Here is a 17,861-nt window from a genome sequence, read left to right as displayed (position 1 = left end):
TGCAAATCGAAGTATATATATAGGGACCATGATGAACCATTTACATAAAATTGGACGAAAATATATATGGGAGATATGTCGAAATCTAAACCGATTTTCCCGAAACTCACCACTCATCATTCTAGACTCAATTAAGTACGCTATGCCAAATTTCGTGCAAATTGAAGGATACAAAGGGACTTTGGTGCACTATTTACAGAAAATCGGACGAAAATATATATGGGAGCTATATCTAAATCTGAACCGATATTTACGAAATTTAACACATATCGTTTTACACTTAATTTAGTACGCTGTGCCAAATTTCGTGCAAATCGAAGGATACAAAGGGACTTTGGTGCATTATTTACAGAAAATCGGACGAAAATATATATGGGAGCTAAATCCAAATCTGAACCGATTTTCAGGAAACTTGACATACATCATTCTAGGCCTAATTCATTACGCTGTGCCAAATTTCGTGCAAATCGAAAGATATATAGGGACTTTGGTACACCATTTACCTTAAATCGGACGAAACTATATATGGGAGCTATATCCAAATCTGAACCGATTTTCAGGAAACTTGACACACATCATTCTAGACCTAATTAATAACGCTGTGCCAAATTTCGTACAAATCGAAAGATATATAGGGACTGTGGTACACCATTTACCTTAAATCGGACGAAAATATATATGGGAGCTATATCCAAATCTGAACCGATTTTTCCCAATTTCAATGGGGTTCGTCCCTGGGCCAAATAAATGAGCTGTGCCAAATTTCATTCAAATCGGATCATAAATACGACCTGTACTTTGTTCACAAAAATAAATGGACGGACAGACGGACGGACGGACATGCATAAATCGACTCAGAAAGTGATTCTATGCATATTCTCAAAAGGAACCATGGGCCTATCTCGATTATTTTTGCCTGTTACAAATATATGCACAAAGACATAATACACTATAGCACAGTGTGGTGAAGGGTATACAAATGCAATTTAAGTTATATTGCATTTGCAGCTCTGACTATTGTTGCTTCAAACCCTACAACTGCTCGACACAACTCTCTAGCAAATGAAGACATTTAATGCTGGGAAATTGGGTGTACAACATTGCTTTCAACACATAATATAGTGAAACCCTTGAGAAGTGAATATTTCCCAGTTATGACCTATTTGTGGCAACTAAATTGAATTGAAAGCATCGAACATGGTTTTACTGTAGCAACTTCGTAAAGAAAACTTTTACGAGACGAGGTTAAGTATGGTCATTCCGAAAGATGCAACATTTTTATTTCTTTATTTTATATTTTATTATTATAGAATATCATTGCGTCAATTATGGCATTTCGTTCAGACAATGATGTGATATGTAGAGGACAATAGGGCGTCATTCTGTGGGAATAGCTATTAAAATATTTAATTGATAAGAAAATAAAATGAATACAATGTAATGCAATATACGAGCACATATAATATTATAATGTGTGTTTCCAGAAATAGGAAATGTCAATAGGACATAACTGAGATTGTAATTGAATATTACAGTACTGATGCTATCCTCCGCTTTCTATTTCACCTCCCAAATTATGAAATTATACCTCAGGCGGTCATGAGTTTTTATACCACCCAAAAATCGCTGGAAATTATTATTACTTGTTATTGTTTTAAAACTAATTAATTAAGTTTTATCATAAAACGCAAGTAATAAACTGATAATAATATACAAAATTCGTTCGGACTTTGAGTTCATTGTGCTTACGCGGTCTATGAAAGTCAAATAATAAATGGACATTTGAAATAACAAAAAAAAAACAGTAAGGAAAGTAGTAAAGTCGGACTGGGCCGACTATATGATACCCTTCACCAATTTGGGTATATTCGAAAAGACGTCGCCTTTTTGAAGGAATTTTGACATGAAATTGAACGAACCTAAATATGTGATTTTTATGTCTTTCTGGAACCTATGATAAATTTCATTTCATTTGGGCAAGTTTAGAGTCGTTTGCGCACAGTGGGATAGATTTGTGTAAATCGATATAAAGCAAACTTGACACACGCTATTTAATCTCAATCAGACACCTATTGATTAGTTGGTGTACAATTAACATATATAAGTCGAAATCATATATAGAAGCTACGATATATGTATATCTGAACCGATTTGAAGCAAATTTGCCAGAGATTAATTTATATTAATTTCAGTACGTTGTGTCAATCGGCCTAGCTATGGATCTTTACTGCACAATTTACATAAAATAGGACGAAAATATATATAGGAGGTGTACACATCATTCTAGACTTAATTCAGTACGCTATGCCAAAATTCGTGCAAATCGAATGATTTTCAGAGACTTTGGTGCACCATTTACCTAAAATCGGACGAAACTATGTATGGAAGCTATATCTAACTCTGAACCGATTTTCACGAAACTTAGCACACATCATTCTAGACTTAATTTAGTACGCTATACAAAATTCATGCCAATCAAAAGATTAGGACCTTAGGCCATACCAAATTTCGTGCAAATCGAAATATATATAGGGACTCTGGTACACCATTTACCTAAAATCGGGCGAAACTATATATGGGAGCTATATCTAAATCTGAACCGATTTTCACGAAACTTATCACACGTCATTCTAGACTTAACTCAATACGCTATGTCAAAATTCGTGCAAATCAAATGATTTTCAGGGACTTTGGTGCACCATTTACCAAAATCGGGTGAAACTATATATAGGAGTTACATCTAAATCTCAACCGATTTTCAGGAAACTTAGCACACATCATTCTAGATCTAATTCAGTAGGCTATACCAAATTTCGTGCAAATCGATATATATATAGGGACTTTGGTACACCATTTACATTAAATCGGACGAAACTATATATGGGAGCTATATCTAAATTTTAATCGATTTTCTCCAATTTCAATAGGGTTCGTCCTTGGGCCAAATAAGTAACATATGCCAAATTTCATTCAAATCGGATCATAAATGCGACCTGTACTTTGTTCACAAAAATACATGGACGGACAGACAGAGGGACATGCATAAATCGACTCAGAAAGTGATTCTAAGCGTATTCTCAAAAGGAACCATGGGTCTATATCGATTATTTTTGCCTGTTACAAACATATGCACAAAGACATAATACCCGGACCACAGTGTGGTGAAGGGTATAATTATCGCACGACACCCATGGGGAACAATAATAATCAATAAATACTTAAGATAAAATACAATACGACATTGTTGTATTTTTATACCCTATACAACTATATAGTGCGGATATTATAAGTTTGGTTGATATGTAAACTTCGTGGCATCATAATTATGACATATAATGTGGTGCTTTCTGACCGAAAGCCTAAATTTAAAAATAATTTAAATATTCTTCTCTCTCTAAAGACTACTAAACCCATTCCCACAAAATGGTAATTTAGAATTTTTTTTTCAAAAAACAACTCAAGTGGTAATTCCCTACACTGTGACGGGGGTCTATTGTCTTTGTTTACAAAAATAACTGCAAATGTTGTTTCTAGCCACCACAAAGACAACAAACCGTTTAAGCGAGCGGAACTTTATCTTGACAGGTGATTAATTCGATTGGTAACGAAACTACAAATACACAAAAAAATAGGTGCTTTATCATCAAAGGAAATTTTTTTCTGTTGAACTTCAAACATTCTTAATAGCATTCTGATAAAAAAAAACAACAACAACATTGTGACATAACTTAAAAAAAAAAACTACGATATCGTCTTAATTGCTGGTCATCGCGGAACTTTGTTTTTTGTTTTTTTTTACAATCATTTGAAGGTATCGTGAATTTATTAACCACGTGTAATTGTAGGTTTTGGGGTTTTGAAGAATAGGCGAAAACAGGCGAATGATAAATATGTTCCTTATCGAAAATATGAATGATTTTTTCTATAACGATTATTAGCTATTTATAATTTCTTATAACATATTCGGTATTTTATTGAGTAGAATATCACTTGATCAGCTATTGAAAAAGTACTTATATACATAAAACCCTTTCGTACTTTAAAGAATATTGGACCTGTTGACCTTATATAAATAAAAAACCCGTTGGTGTTCTATAGAATATCAACACCTTTAGTCTTCTAAAGACCCTTATAAATAATGTCCGTTCATTATATAGAATAGTAGATTCTATAGAACTTCTATAGAATTGAAGACACTCGATATTCTATATATGACAGAGATGGTCCGTTTGATGAAGCTTTGTGTTTCTAAAGAACAGAAGATCATTTAGTCTTTAATAGCGCAGAAGACATTGGCTTCTATAATTATACCCTTCACCACACTGTGGTACAGGGTATTATGTCTTTGTGCATATGTTTGTAACAGGCAAAAATAATCGAGATAGACCCATAGTTCCCTTTGAGAATATGCATAGAATCACTTTCTAAGTCGATTTATGCATGTCCGTCCGTCCGTCTGTCTGTCTGCCCATGTTAAATTGTAAACAAAGTACAGGTCGCATTTATGATCCGAATTGGATGAAATTTGGCACATTTTATTTCCTTGACCTAAGGACGAGCCCTATTGAAATTGGGAAAAATCGGTTCAGATTTAGATATAGCTCTCATATATATATATATATATATATATTTAACCGATTTAATGTAAACGGTCCCTATATATCTTTCGATTTGCACGAAATTTGGTACAGGCTAACCATTTAGGCCTATAATGATGTCTACCAAGTTTCGTGAAAATCGGTCCCGATTTAGATATAGCTCCCATATATAGTTTCGTCCGATTTCATGTAAATGGTGCCCCAAAGTCCCTATATATCTATTGATTTGCACGAAATTTGGCACAACGTACTGAACTAAGCCTAGAGTGATGTCTGCCAAGTTTCGAGAAAATCAGTCCAGAATTAGGTATAGCTCCCTTTTATTATAGATTGATTTTAAGTAATTGACGCACCAAGGAACCAAGAGGAGCAAAACGTTCTGAAATTAGTACAACCTATCCTGTGACAAGTTTGTTTGAAATCGCTTAATATTTGGATAGGGCTTCCATATATATTTTCGCCCGATTTCAAGTAAATTAGGCATCAAACTCCTCATGTTAGTCAGTTTGACATCAAATGACCTATTTATATTTGCTTGAAGTCGATTTACATACTTTATGGATAGATCTAGGTAGATTAACATTTAGATAAATATCACATATCTTATTTCATCCAATTTCATGCTAATAGTCCTGTTTAATATGCCCATAGTGGTGAAGGGTATCATATAGTCGGCCCCATCCGACTTTACTACTTTCCTTACTGGTTTATAATTGGGGATATTAAATTCGGACGGGTGGAACTTTTTATACTCTCCACCATGAGGTGTACGTTTAAAAGTGTATGTAGTCTTTCATTATCCCCAAAATACCGAATAATGAGCTTACCGTTATATGGCGGTATCCAAAAAAGTGTACCTATATCGATCATTTTTAGTAGTAAGATTTAATATCCAATGGGAAATCAAAGTACCAAATTACAGTCATTTCTTAAAAAAAAAAACACCAAATATTCTAAAATACCGCATATTGGTGACACCGTTATATGAGGGCTACCCCGCAACATGGACCAATCTGGACGATTTATGGTAGGGAGATTATCTACTCAATGAGAATTCCTAGAATCAAATTAAAACCAGTTCTGTTGGAAAACATATCCAAAAGCTTAAAAATACCAAATAAAGAGGTACCGTCAAAAGGGGACAATTATTTTATAAGTTTTTGCAGGAAGACAAGTATGAACCCAAAATTTCAAATTTCCCCTGATTAGGTGAAAAAACATGACCAAATGCTTCAAATACCGAATATTAGGGGTGCGGTATCCTAATATCATTCAAAAAAAGTGCACCGACATATCCCATTTAAATACCAATGTATGTACGAAATTTCAAAGCTCCATCTTAAATATTGCAAATTCTATAGTGATTTTAACAGACACACGCACAATTTTATTCTGATTAAGGATATATTAGGTTGTGGAAAAATAAATCCATTATTTTTATATGAACTGTAGGACTTTATTTCACATACGGAATGTCCGATTTGGGCCAAATATGCACCGTTTTGTTGTATGCACCGCTTGGTGCCAAACCTCGACTGTATGGCGGATGCATTAAAACTTCCCAACCAAGCTCCCGAAGATTCTGGCGACTCACTGTAGATGTGTGTGGCCTAGCGTTATCCTGGTGGAACACGACAACTCTCCTTTTGGACTTTTTGGCCGTTTCTGCTCAATTACTATCTTCAAACGGTCCAGTTGTTGACTGTAGAGATCAGAATTTAGCGTTCGGTCATATGAAAGCAGAGCCTTCGTGGCCGTTAGTCCTGGTTTGACCAACGTTCGATACATTCTTGTTTTCTGTTAATTGATATGGCACCCAAACATCGAGCTTCTTTTTGAATCCAGCTTTGTGTAAATCAGTGTTGAACAGAACTAAATTAAGAGTATGTGCGTGAGAGCGTAACTGAGAGATCATCAACAAAAATGACTGACGCAAAGAGAGACAAAGAGAATACGTGTTTGGCAATCACCGCTATCGTACTATTTTGTGCATTAGTGGGCGATGTTACGGCTGCTAACATGCCGGTCAACTTCGATCATTTCTACGATTTTATCGACTTTCTTATTCCTCAACCTAATATTAAACTAAATAATAAATTAATGCAAACATTTGGCGGTTCGGTTAATGCGGCTACCCGAAAAAAAATTGACCTGTAATTACAATTTTTACTGGAGAGATTTGCTACCCTATAAGAACTCAAAGTACTACATTACAGCCAATTCGGTTTGTGGATTGATCTATGTCGGTTAACAATTATATAAAGATCACATATTTAGGTTCATCTAATTTCATAATAATGGTCCTTCAGAAATGCGAGATCTGTCAGGATGCATTTGTTGAATATACTCAAAGTGGTGAAGGGTATCATATAGTCGGCCCCGTCCGATTTTACTACTTTCCTTACTGGTTAAAAAGTGTTCTGAAACAACCCATTTAAAGGCTACCTGTAGTTAGTAGACCCTTTTAACGATTTTCTATAGTCTGTAGACCCCGTTAACAGCTTTTTAGTTGATATATATATATATATATATATAGTTAGGAGGCCCCTATAAATCAAACGAAAACAATATTGCTGGTTAAGCAAGGTGGAGAAAACATCATGATATTGTTATGCTTTATATGGTGGTACCTTAGAACAATGCTAAATATAATAACATTATGAAGAAAGAAGTCTATTAGAGGAACAGGGGCGGAAGTCCCTACCAATTTGAAAAAGGCTTGACAGCTGATCCGAGGGCATCTGAATAAGAAAGACACCTTTTAGGACACTCTTTTAAATAGTTTCTATAGATTGGATATTATTCGAACGTCGGACTGTAATGATACCGTGTTACCAATTGTTTACAGTTAGGAAAAAGGACTTCTGCGGGACCCATGTTAAGAAATTACTATGTTAACCTCAGTGTAAACACTCTCCCTTCAGAGTTAATGGAAATAGAAGACCCTTGGGGAAATTTTATTTAAATATCCTTCGTACTTCTATATAAGTTAATAGAATTTGAATAGAACGGTCTGAATTAAACCTTTGAAGGGTCTCTGTATTTAGTAGACCCCTTTTAAATAGTTAGAAGACCATTTAAAGGCTTTCTACAGTTAGTAGATCATTCCAAATACTTCTATAGTTAGGAGATGATATTAAATATTTGTTTTAGTTAGGAACGTCTTTATAAAATCGACTGCAGATACCACTTAAAGGTCTTACATAGTTAGGATATCCTTCTAACGGTCTTTACCTTATAAATGTCTTCTACATTTAGAAAGACTTTTTAAAGAACGTCCAGAGTAAGGATAGCATTTAAATGATATTCCAAATGTAATCTATAGTTAGAGGACCCACCTTAAGGTATTCCATAGTATACGAAAAAAATTCTTTCTTTTGAGTTAATAGAAATAGTCCCTCGAGAAAACATTTATTTAAATTACTAACCGATCATTTCCTAGGAAGCTTATAGTGAAGCATGAATTTGAATAGACCCTTTTAACGTGTTGTCTTCTACAGAATATAATACCATTTGAGTAGAACATTTCGTTATTATGAATATAAAATTTTACAAAAAAAATTCGTTGTGAAACTAGAACCAGTTTTAGAATTCTAAAATGGTTTTAAATTTCATGACGTTGAACAATTGCAATTATTTTTTTAATACCAGTTTTCATGGCTTTTTTTGCTTTACTGATCTTCACCTACTCATTGATATTTATCCGTTCGTTTTGAATCTGATTTCCATGTTTTTGTTGATGATGATCATTTACTTGGCGCACGAGGCTACCTACCTATGCCCATACCGGTCCTATACTTTTGATGACCGTGACAATGAACCTGTAACCGTTAAATGTCGCTTTTTTGAACTTGGGTGGAATGGAATGCTTTGAGATATCAGGTTATCTGTTTTTTTTTTTTTTATTTTGGTCAGTAAAAGGGCTTGTCGTAAAAACTTGAAAAATAAAAAAAATTGAAAATAATAAATATGACCAATTATGTGGTAGTAGTTGAAGGAATATTGATGATAAGGGAATGCATGTTCGACGATTATTAGCTCAATTCCCAATGCCTTAACGGTGACTATCTGAGGTACATGAAAATATTTTTTCGGGGTCTTCTACGCTTATCAGCGGTATGATAACACCACAAAAAGTAACTGCCATTAAATGTTAATAAATTCTACTTTAGTTTATGTTTTTTATCAGTACAATATTATTATCAGGTGAATATCGATGTTCACACGAAATTTATTTTATTTTCAAAATGGGAATTCTAATCCATAAGAAAAATATTGAATTCAGAAATGAAAACATATTTCACCGTTTTGGGAGAGGTGATCTAGGTTCCCTTTGCTACCCTGACTTTAAATTATTCCCAAGAAAACTGTTCGCTCATGATGAATATCTAATGAAAGCCCTTCATTATTTTATAAGATTTAAATCCCCTCACCCATCCCCTTGTATTACCCTGTAATCCACTATTTCATCACATAAAAAAAACAGATTTATTTTTTCATTCCACGAACCATGTAAGCTATTCGCCTCGATTTAATTGTTATGAACAATAAGCACCACAATTAAAAATATATACTTATATATTTCTTAACAAACGACGACAACAACACCAACAATGCCTTGCTTTTCAAGATCGCAAAACTTTTTTTTATTATCGGACATAACAACGTTCAGTGTAGGGTTCGAAGTTCAGATTCTACCCATTACTAATGCAAACCACCACACATATTAGAAAAATTACCAAACGAGTAATAATTAAATAAAATACAACAACAAAAACAAAGACGACGACAACAACAACGACGTCGAATTAAATTGCGCCAACAATAATAATAACATGACGCGATATTCCTCCTTATCACAGCCAACAACACGTCCTGAGTGAGAATCAGAAAAATACAAGTCGTCAATTGTGTAAAGAGTAGTAATTTGAAGAGAGTGCATGAGACGATTTCTATAAAGGGAAGTGTTGACCAGCGATTGAGATCCGATTTTTATAAGCATATAGGTAGAACACCTCTAAGATTAAAAAATATAATATTAATATATAAAAATGTTGTTATGGACTTATCCGATTATTTTCAATAAGAGCATAATTAAATAGGACACCCTATTAAATTATTTCCAAAATTAGAGGAACCTTTAAAAGCAAATTTTAGAAATTTCATACAATTAGAAGACGTTTCATAAGCCTATATGTAATATGATACCCTTTTAAAGGTTCTCTATAGCTACTAAATCCTTTAATTTCTGATTCGAAGACTCTACTGAAGTTGTTATTTAGTTAGAGACTCTTCTAAGGGGTTTTTTATACCCTTCATCACACTGTGGTACAGGGTATTATGTCTTTGTGTATATGTTTGTAACAGGCAAAAGGAAACGAGATAGACCCAAGGTTCCTTTTGAGAATATGCATAGAATCACTTTCTGAGTCGATTTAAGCATGTCCGTCTGTCCATGTTAAATTGTAAGCAAAGTACAGGTCGCAGTTATTATCCGAATTGGATGAAATTTGGCACAGCTCATCTATTTGGCCCAAGGACGAACCCTATTGAAATTGGGAAAAATCGGTTAAGATTTAGATATAGCTCCCATATATATTTTCGTCCGATTTAAGGTAAATGGTGCACCAAAGTACCTATATATCTTTCGATTTGTACCAAATTTGGCATATCGTACTAAAGTCTAGAGAGATGTGTGTACAATTTCGTGAAAATCGGTTCAGATTTAGATATAGCTCCCATATATAGTTTCGTCCGATTTTCAGTAAGTGATGCACCAATGTCCCTATATATCTTTCGATTTGCACGAAATTTGGCACAGCGTAATAAATAAGGTCTAATGTGTGTTTAGTTTCCTGAAAATCGATTTAGATTTAGATATAGCTCCCATATATATTTTCGTCCGATTTTATGTATATGGTGCAGCAAAGTCCCTATATATCTTTCGATTTGCACGAAATTTGACACAGCGTCCTCAATTATGTCAAGAACGATGTGTGCTAAGTTTTAAGAAAATCGGTCCAAATTTAGATATAGCTCCCGTATATATTATCGTCCGATTTTATGTAAATGGTGCACCAATGTCCCTATATATCATTCCATGTGCACGAAATTTGGCATAGTGTACTGAATGGAGTCTACAATAATGTGTGCAAAGTTTCGTCCAAATCGGTCCAGATTTAGATATAGCTCCCATATATATTATCGTCCGATTTTATGTAAATGGTGCACCAATGTCCCTATATATCATTTGATGTGCATAGCGTACTGAATTGAGTCTAGAATGATGTGTGCACCAATGGCCCTATATATTATTCGATTTGCATGAAATTTGGCATAGGGTACTGAATTAAGTCTGAAATGATGAGTGGTAAGTTTCGGTAAAATCGGTTCAAATTTAGATGTAGCTCCCATATACAGTTTCGTCCGATTTCATGTAAATGATGCGCCAAAGTCCCTATATCCTTCGATTTGCACGAAATTTGGCTAAAATTCTTCCAAGGGTAATCTATAACTCCTCTACAATTAGGAAACATATTGTTATAATATCCTCCTAATGGTTCTGCTTTGGCTAAATGTGTTCTATAGTTAGGATGCCCTTTTAAAGGGGTTCCATATAATACAATTTTAAAGCTATTGTACAGTTACGAGCCCCTTCCAATATATTTCAATAGTTCGGAGACTCTTCTAAATATGTTCTATACTTAGGATACCTTTTTAAAAGTATTAAATAATTCTAAAATTTGTCTATAATTAGGATATGTTTTTACATTTTGCCATAGTGAGGAGAACCTTCTTAAAAAGTTCTGTAAAAAACCTTCTAAAGATTTTATATTTTTAAAATACAATTCGAAGGGTATTTCATAGGAGTATAGGGAAGTTACAAGAGTTATATGTTTCTCAATAGGTCCCATTTTCGGATTTAATGTAGGATAATAAAACTATTACGAAGTACAATCACTTGATCAATTTGGATAAACCATTAGTTTTTTATGAAATTAAAATTTTAGCTCTTTGTTGAGATTTATCGGAATAAGTGTTACCTCTCTGATCATGGTTGGGCAAAAATATAACGTTTTGGGAGAGATACAAGTATGTGTATAGAGGCTATATAAAAAAGTGATTTTTCATTGTAGTCCCCATATAACGGTACACCAAATATTCGATAGTTTGAAGCTTTGGGGTATGTTTTTCAACGTAATCAGCTGTAGTTTAATCTTTTTGGCTTCTACAGGGTAAAAAATCCTCCAACTAAAATTTAAATTTTTAGGATGGTCTCAATATGGTGGTACCGCCCATCATTATTCGGAATATGGAAGCTTTTGGGCACGTTTGTCAAAATAATTGAATCTAAATAAATATTAGGGATTACTAAACATTATAAGTAGTTCGGAAAAATCTGATCTGATCCAAAACGCTCCAAAATACTGAAATTTTGTGCTACCCAAAAAACGAGAGCTAATTTGGGTAGCACAAAATTTCAGTATTTTGGAACGTTTTTAAACCTAATCTACTGTAATTTGGTATTTTGTGTTCTCACCTAGTGGAAAATCTTCCTACCCATTATAACGGCTAACCCATTTAACGCTATTTGGGGAGTTTTGGCACCTGTTTCACCCACCAGATTGATTGTAATTATACCCTACACAACTATGTTGTCAAGGTATTATAGCTTTATGCAGCCCCAAAAGTTTGTAACGCCGCGAAGTATTGGTCCTAGACCCACCTTTAAGTATACCGATCGTCATATCTCGACTAGCTGAGTCGATCTAGACATGTGTCCTTCCGTCCGTCCGTCTGTCCATTATAATTTGTAACACGATACAGGCCACAGTTATGGACCAATCTTCACGAAATTTTGCATGTAGGATGGGTTCTGGCCAATGAAGACCCCTATTGTTTTTGGTAAAGATCGGTTAATATTAAAGGGATGAAATGGACCAAATACTTAATTTTTGTCGATTTTTCTGGGCGCCCCAGAGGCCGCAGTTATGGTCCGAACATCGTGAAATTTTACATGGAAAAGAATAAGCATGCCTGTTTTTATAAAGATCGGTCAATACTTAGCGGGTCAACTTTTATGGACCATTTACATAAAATCGGACGAAAATTATATGGGAGCTATAACAAAATTTAAACCGACTTTCACGAAACTTAGCACATATTTTTCCAGACTCAATTATGTACACGATGCCAAATTACGTGGAAATCGAAAGAAAAATAGGGACTTTGGCGTACCATTTACATAAAATCGGACGAAAATATATATGGGAGCTATAAAAAATCTAACCCGATTTTCATGAAACTTAGCACACATCATTCTAGACTCAATTCATTACGCTCTGCCAAATTTAGTGCAAATCGAAAGGTATATGGGGGCTGTGATGCACCATTTACATTAAATCGGACGAAATATATATTGAAGCTATACCTAAATCTGAACCGATTCTCACGAAACATAGCAGACTCAATTCAGTACGCGATGCACAATTTCGTATAAATCAAAAGATAAATAGGGACGTTGGCATATCATGTACATAAAATCAGAATAATGGGAGCTACATCTAAATCTGAACCGATTGTCCCCAATTTCAATGGGGTTCGTCCTTGGGCCAAATAAATGAACATTACCAAATTTCATTCAAATCGGATTATAAATGCCACCTGTACTTTGTTTACAATTTATTATTATTATAACGTTATCAAATGATCACATAGTGAATTTATGTTTTTTTTTTTTTTGCTAACCGTGGACCTTTATGACTATTTTGACCTATTATGCAAATTTTGGCAATCAATTTGGTGGAAAATTGTTTCCCACCAAAAATTATCAATTACTATTAAATAGTGATATTTGTTACTCAAATAGAAGTCAAAACAGCAATATACAGTCAATCTGGTTGCAAAATGTGTCCAATTTTTGGGAATAAGGTATATTTATCCGTTAAAAATCAAATATACAAAATTACATATCTAAACTCCAGAATTTAGAATATCTTTATATGGCTACAGGCTACAAGCCTATCTTCTTCGAACTTGGCACTCATGCAAACAAATAAAACATCTGGTGATCTATCCCCTTTAGAGGTGGGAACACTTTTTTACTTGCACCATTTATCCACAAGAATTGAATAATAATTTACTTATTTAAAAACGCTACATTGATATTACTAATATCGTGTTGAGAGACCACTGCATTTGTAGCTCTTTCTCACTCTCAACGATTTCATTTCTCAACACCAAATTTAAAACAAAGGAAAATATTTGATAAATTCACATAGAGCACTAATGCACAAAATAGTACGATAGCGGTGATTGCTAAACACGTATTCTCTTTTTGTCTCTTTTCGACAGTCATTTTTGATGATTATCTCTCTGTTACGCTCTCACATACTTACTCTCAATTAAGTTCTGTTCAACTCTGACATAGAGTTACCATCGATAAACAAATGAGTGAGAGCGAATGAACAAACGCCGATACAAACAAACATATGTTCGATTCTTATAAGAGTTATTTTTGTTGTGCGTTGTATGGGGGGTTCGCTCAATGTATGAGAGAATGAACGAGCGAGCCATCGATTTAGTGGTGAGAAAATGAACTGACTGATAAGTGAATACATTTTGTTGTTGTTGTTATTTTTGTTATTCGTCGATACTTTGTGTGTTCTACTGGTGACAGTAGTCATCAGAACGATTAAAACGAATAACAAGAACAACAGCAACAACAACAATTGGGGACTGGTTAATCAATACAACAACAAGAAGAGTATTTCTACCACCACCAACAACACCTTTACTCGGGTTGTTACTACCTCCAGCACACAAGAAACAACGTCGTATACGAAAAACAAAAACCTATGAACTGAATTGAAAACAAAAACAGCAACAACAACTACGAAATTTACGCTGAGGCAAGAAAAACGCCAAAGTCCCAAAGTAACCGAACAGCCGCCACATTCAATAGAAATTAGTTGCGATCACACCGTGTATACGAGCGGTTGGGATTTTTCCTCGTCTTTCTTTCTGTTTTGTGTGTCGAGATTCAATCGTTCGTTCAGTGGGTTCTTTGTTCGTATGTCTGACAGACATACATTGAAGAGGAGGGTTTCTTAATGGGAACGGTGAAAATATTTTGAACTGTGAATAAGGTCGAGATACAAACAATAACAACAACAAAATCACTCACCACACAACCAGTTGCCGAAAAGCCTTTTTTGTTTTGAATTGAAAAAATAAGAACCGAGTATCGGTTTTCTCGTGGTATTTCGTTTCTTGTATCTTTTCGTAAAGAACACAAAGAAAACGCGTCGTAGTTTTATTTTTTTGTCCCCACTACGAAGAACTCTTGGCAGTGGAGTTTTTGTGGAACTATTTACAAAATTTAACCCATCCATCTATGGGAAAAACGAAATAAATAATAAATAAAAACAAAGATAATTTTTTACTATATCCATGTTTACTGTGATTTGGTTTTGAATAAATAAATAAAAAAAATAAAATAATCTTATCAAAATGGTGGAAAGCGATTTAATAAATAAAAATCTTTTAAGTGACAGCCAGCGGGGCAACAAGGCCCAAATTGTGCCCGTCCAAACCAAAACGCTACAACATCTGCCGAAGCGACCGGCCGTGGATTTGGCCTTTCACAATTTGACATTACGTGTCAAGGAAGGAAATCGTAGCAGTAAGTATTACAACAATACAAACCCCAACAACAAATTTTTTTCTTTACAACTATTTTAACTTAATTAGAATTCGAGGGTATGAAATTTCCATATTTTTTTTCTGCTGAACTGTTTCTTCTCTTTTTGTTGTATTTCTGCCCCTTGTTGTGAACTTTTGAATATTTATTTCAATTCTTCTTCGTATTTTTTTACATTTACATTCCGACTAGCTATGTAAATTTCCATTGTCTACGATTTCACCGTGTTTTTTCTTTTATTCTCAATTTTTTAATTCATTTTTTAATTGCCTGCATTTAATTTTACTGATTCACAGATTCTTTCGTTTCTTTTTTTTTAATTTTTTGTTATTCTACTCATTTTCGTAATATGCATATTCTTTGTCTGTTGTTTTGTTTGCTTTGACTGACAGTCGCAGTATCTATCGGTTCCTCTGCCTTCTCTTTCCCTCATAAAATTGATTAATAATTTTATTATTTGATAGTGATCTTCCTCTCTTCCCATTCTCTTCTTCTTTTTATTGAATATTCTGATGATTTTAATTCTGATGATTTTTTTTTTGGTATTTGGTATCTGCTGCTATGTTTTCTGGCTTACCCGCTGATCAGAATATCTATCCAATGGAATTTTATTCGTTCTAATAAGAATCATACTTGTGCGATCTCTTTTGTGTTTATTTACATTTTATACGGAGGCCGCAGAGCTACCAGATGTGTGTGAATTTTGAATGATTGGGGATTGCTGTGGAATTTTTTATTCTTAATTAAATCATGAATAAATAATTTTAGAATGCGGAATTATTCTGAATAACTCAAATTAAATTTTGTTTTACTACCCATCCATTATTAGGTAATGTTTATATTAAATATGTCGTTCCGTTTGCAACAACTCGAAATATACATGGGGGACCCTATATGAGATACATATTTTTTATTAAATTAAAATTCTATGCTCTATTCTATTCTTAGGAGATTTTTTTTAACCCAACACCATGAGATCCTAATCTCTTAGCCTAAATGATCACTCCCAAGCCAGGATGGAAAATAAACAATTGAAAAAAAAACGTTAATGAATTACAACAAATGATTACAACAAAGTCTTAAAACCACTATTATAATATACAAAACGGGAAAATGGGAGTGGAACCAAAAAATGGGTCTATATTTTTAATTTTTAATGGAAAGATTTGCTACCCAATCAGAATTCAAAATACTAAATTACAGTTAATTCGGCCGAAAAATACGATCAGAAACCCCAAAATACCGAAAATTTGGTGGTATCGTTATATGGGGATTTCCAGAAAAAGTGGACCCATATTTATATATTTTAGTGGAGTTAATTTGGTACCCCATAAGAATACAATTTACCAAATTTCAGCGAATTCAGTTATAAAACGTGCCCAAGAACCCCAAAATACCGAAAATTGGGGGTACCCTTATATGGGGGCTACCAGATAAAGTGATACCCAATAAGAACTCGGCCATTCCATTATAGTAGTAGTTTCGGCTACGGAAACGTGCCTAGGTTAGTCTGTGGGAGACCATTATGAAGCTGGGCAGAGGCAATAGTCTGTTGGTGACCCGTGGTTCAACTTGTAACAGCTTCGGCTATGATCCTGACCGTGCTGGTGGTAGTATATACTCAAACCGCGTGTAGAGCTTTGGCTCGGTGTGGAGTTGCATTACAGCCGTGTGCCTGTCCCATAGAAAGGCAGGGGTTTAAATGGCCCGGCTTCTCCTCCAAGAAGGTTATCAAGTCCAAATACATGTGATCGATTGGTACCTGAATTTTGGTGTGGGGGCGTTGATTGACGCTTTGTTTTAAATAGTGTTTACAGCACCATTAGGTTAGACCGCAAGGAAGGTACCCACGCACTCTAAGCATACACCGGAGATTGATCGATGTTAATGTAATTGGCAGAAGTCCTAGAAACGTCCCCCTTTTGACAAGGAAGAATACCAAGGCTAAGTTCAATTTTCAAAATCTCATATAGGCTGGCCACTGGAAACTGGCGTAACATTTTATGGACAGATGAAACAAAAATTGACTTATATAGTGGACTAGGCTCCAGACAGTATGTTCGAATTGCCGGTGTAATCAAGCCCTACGACAAACTTATGGTAAAAATTGCCAAACCATCCGTGAGCGGAACTTAAACTAGATTTAGGCTCATAAATTTCATTAAATATTGCTTACTTTATGTCAAATGTCTCTGATCGAACAAAGCTCGATGTCGAGGGTTAACATTTTTGTTATTCGTTGGGAAATCATTTAATAAAAGAGTGAGTTTTTGTGCGACCTCAGCGTATGCGGTTTGAAATCAGTGAACCGTTTGTATTTGAACGGAGCCCATCGATATCCTTGCCATGGACCGACGCCTATGGATTCAGATACATTTTTTTAGAAAAATAAACTATTCGACAGTGCCTTGATACCTTAATTTTTTAACTTCGAAAATGCTATAGAAACCAATATCTGAACTCGAAAACTGACTTTTCGATAAAATCTGAAAGAAAGGATCTTAAACAACACAAATGACAACCAATCCGACAGAGTTAATATTTTTTTCAACCGCATTGAG

At 34.4% G+C, this 17,861-nt stretch overlaps 1 protein-coding gene across 1 annotated transcript in view; it reads left to right on the top strand.

Moving 5' to 3' along the window:
• The first annotated feature begins 15,079 nt into the window (after positions 1-15,079).
• The window catches only part of LOC133330038 (ATP-binding cassette sub-family G member 1-like), a 41,085-nt gene continuing 38,303 nt past the window's right edge, over positions 15,080-17,861 (top strand). Inside the window, exon 1 of the mRNA XM_061538516.1 lies at positions 15,080-15,282. Within this exon, the coding sequence (XP_061394500.1) occupies positions 15,111-15,282 (172 nt within the window). The 5' untranslated portion in view covers positions 15,080-15,110. The remainder of the gene's footprint in view (positions 15,283-17,861) is intronic.

Source organism: Musca vetustissima, unplaced genomic scaffold, assembly GCF_032173495.1.
Source record: "Musca vetustissima isolate MV318-11 ecotype Yass unplaced genomic scaffold, APGP_CSIRO_Mvet_v1 utg2798, whole genome shotgun sequence".
Taxonomy (NCBI): domain Eukaryota; kingdom Metazoa; phylum Arthropoda; class Insecta; order Diptera; family Muscidae; genus Musca; species Musca vetustissima.
The sequence above is the reverse complement of the archived record's forward strand: the minus strand, read 5'-3'. Positions and strand labels throughout refer to the sequence as shown.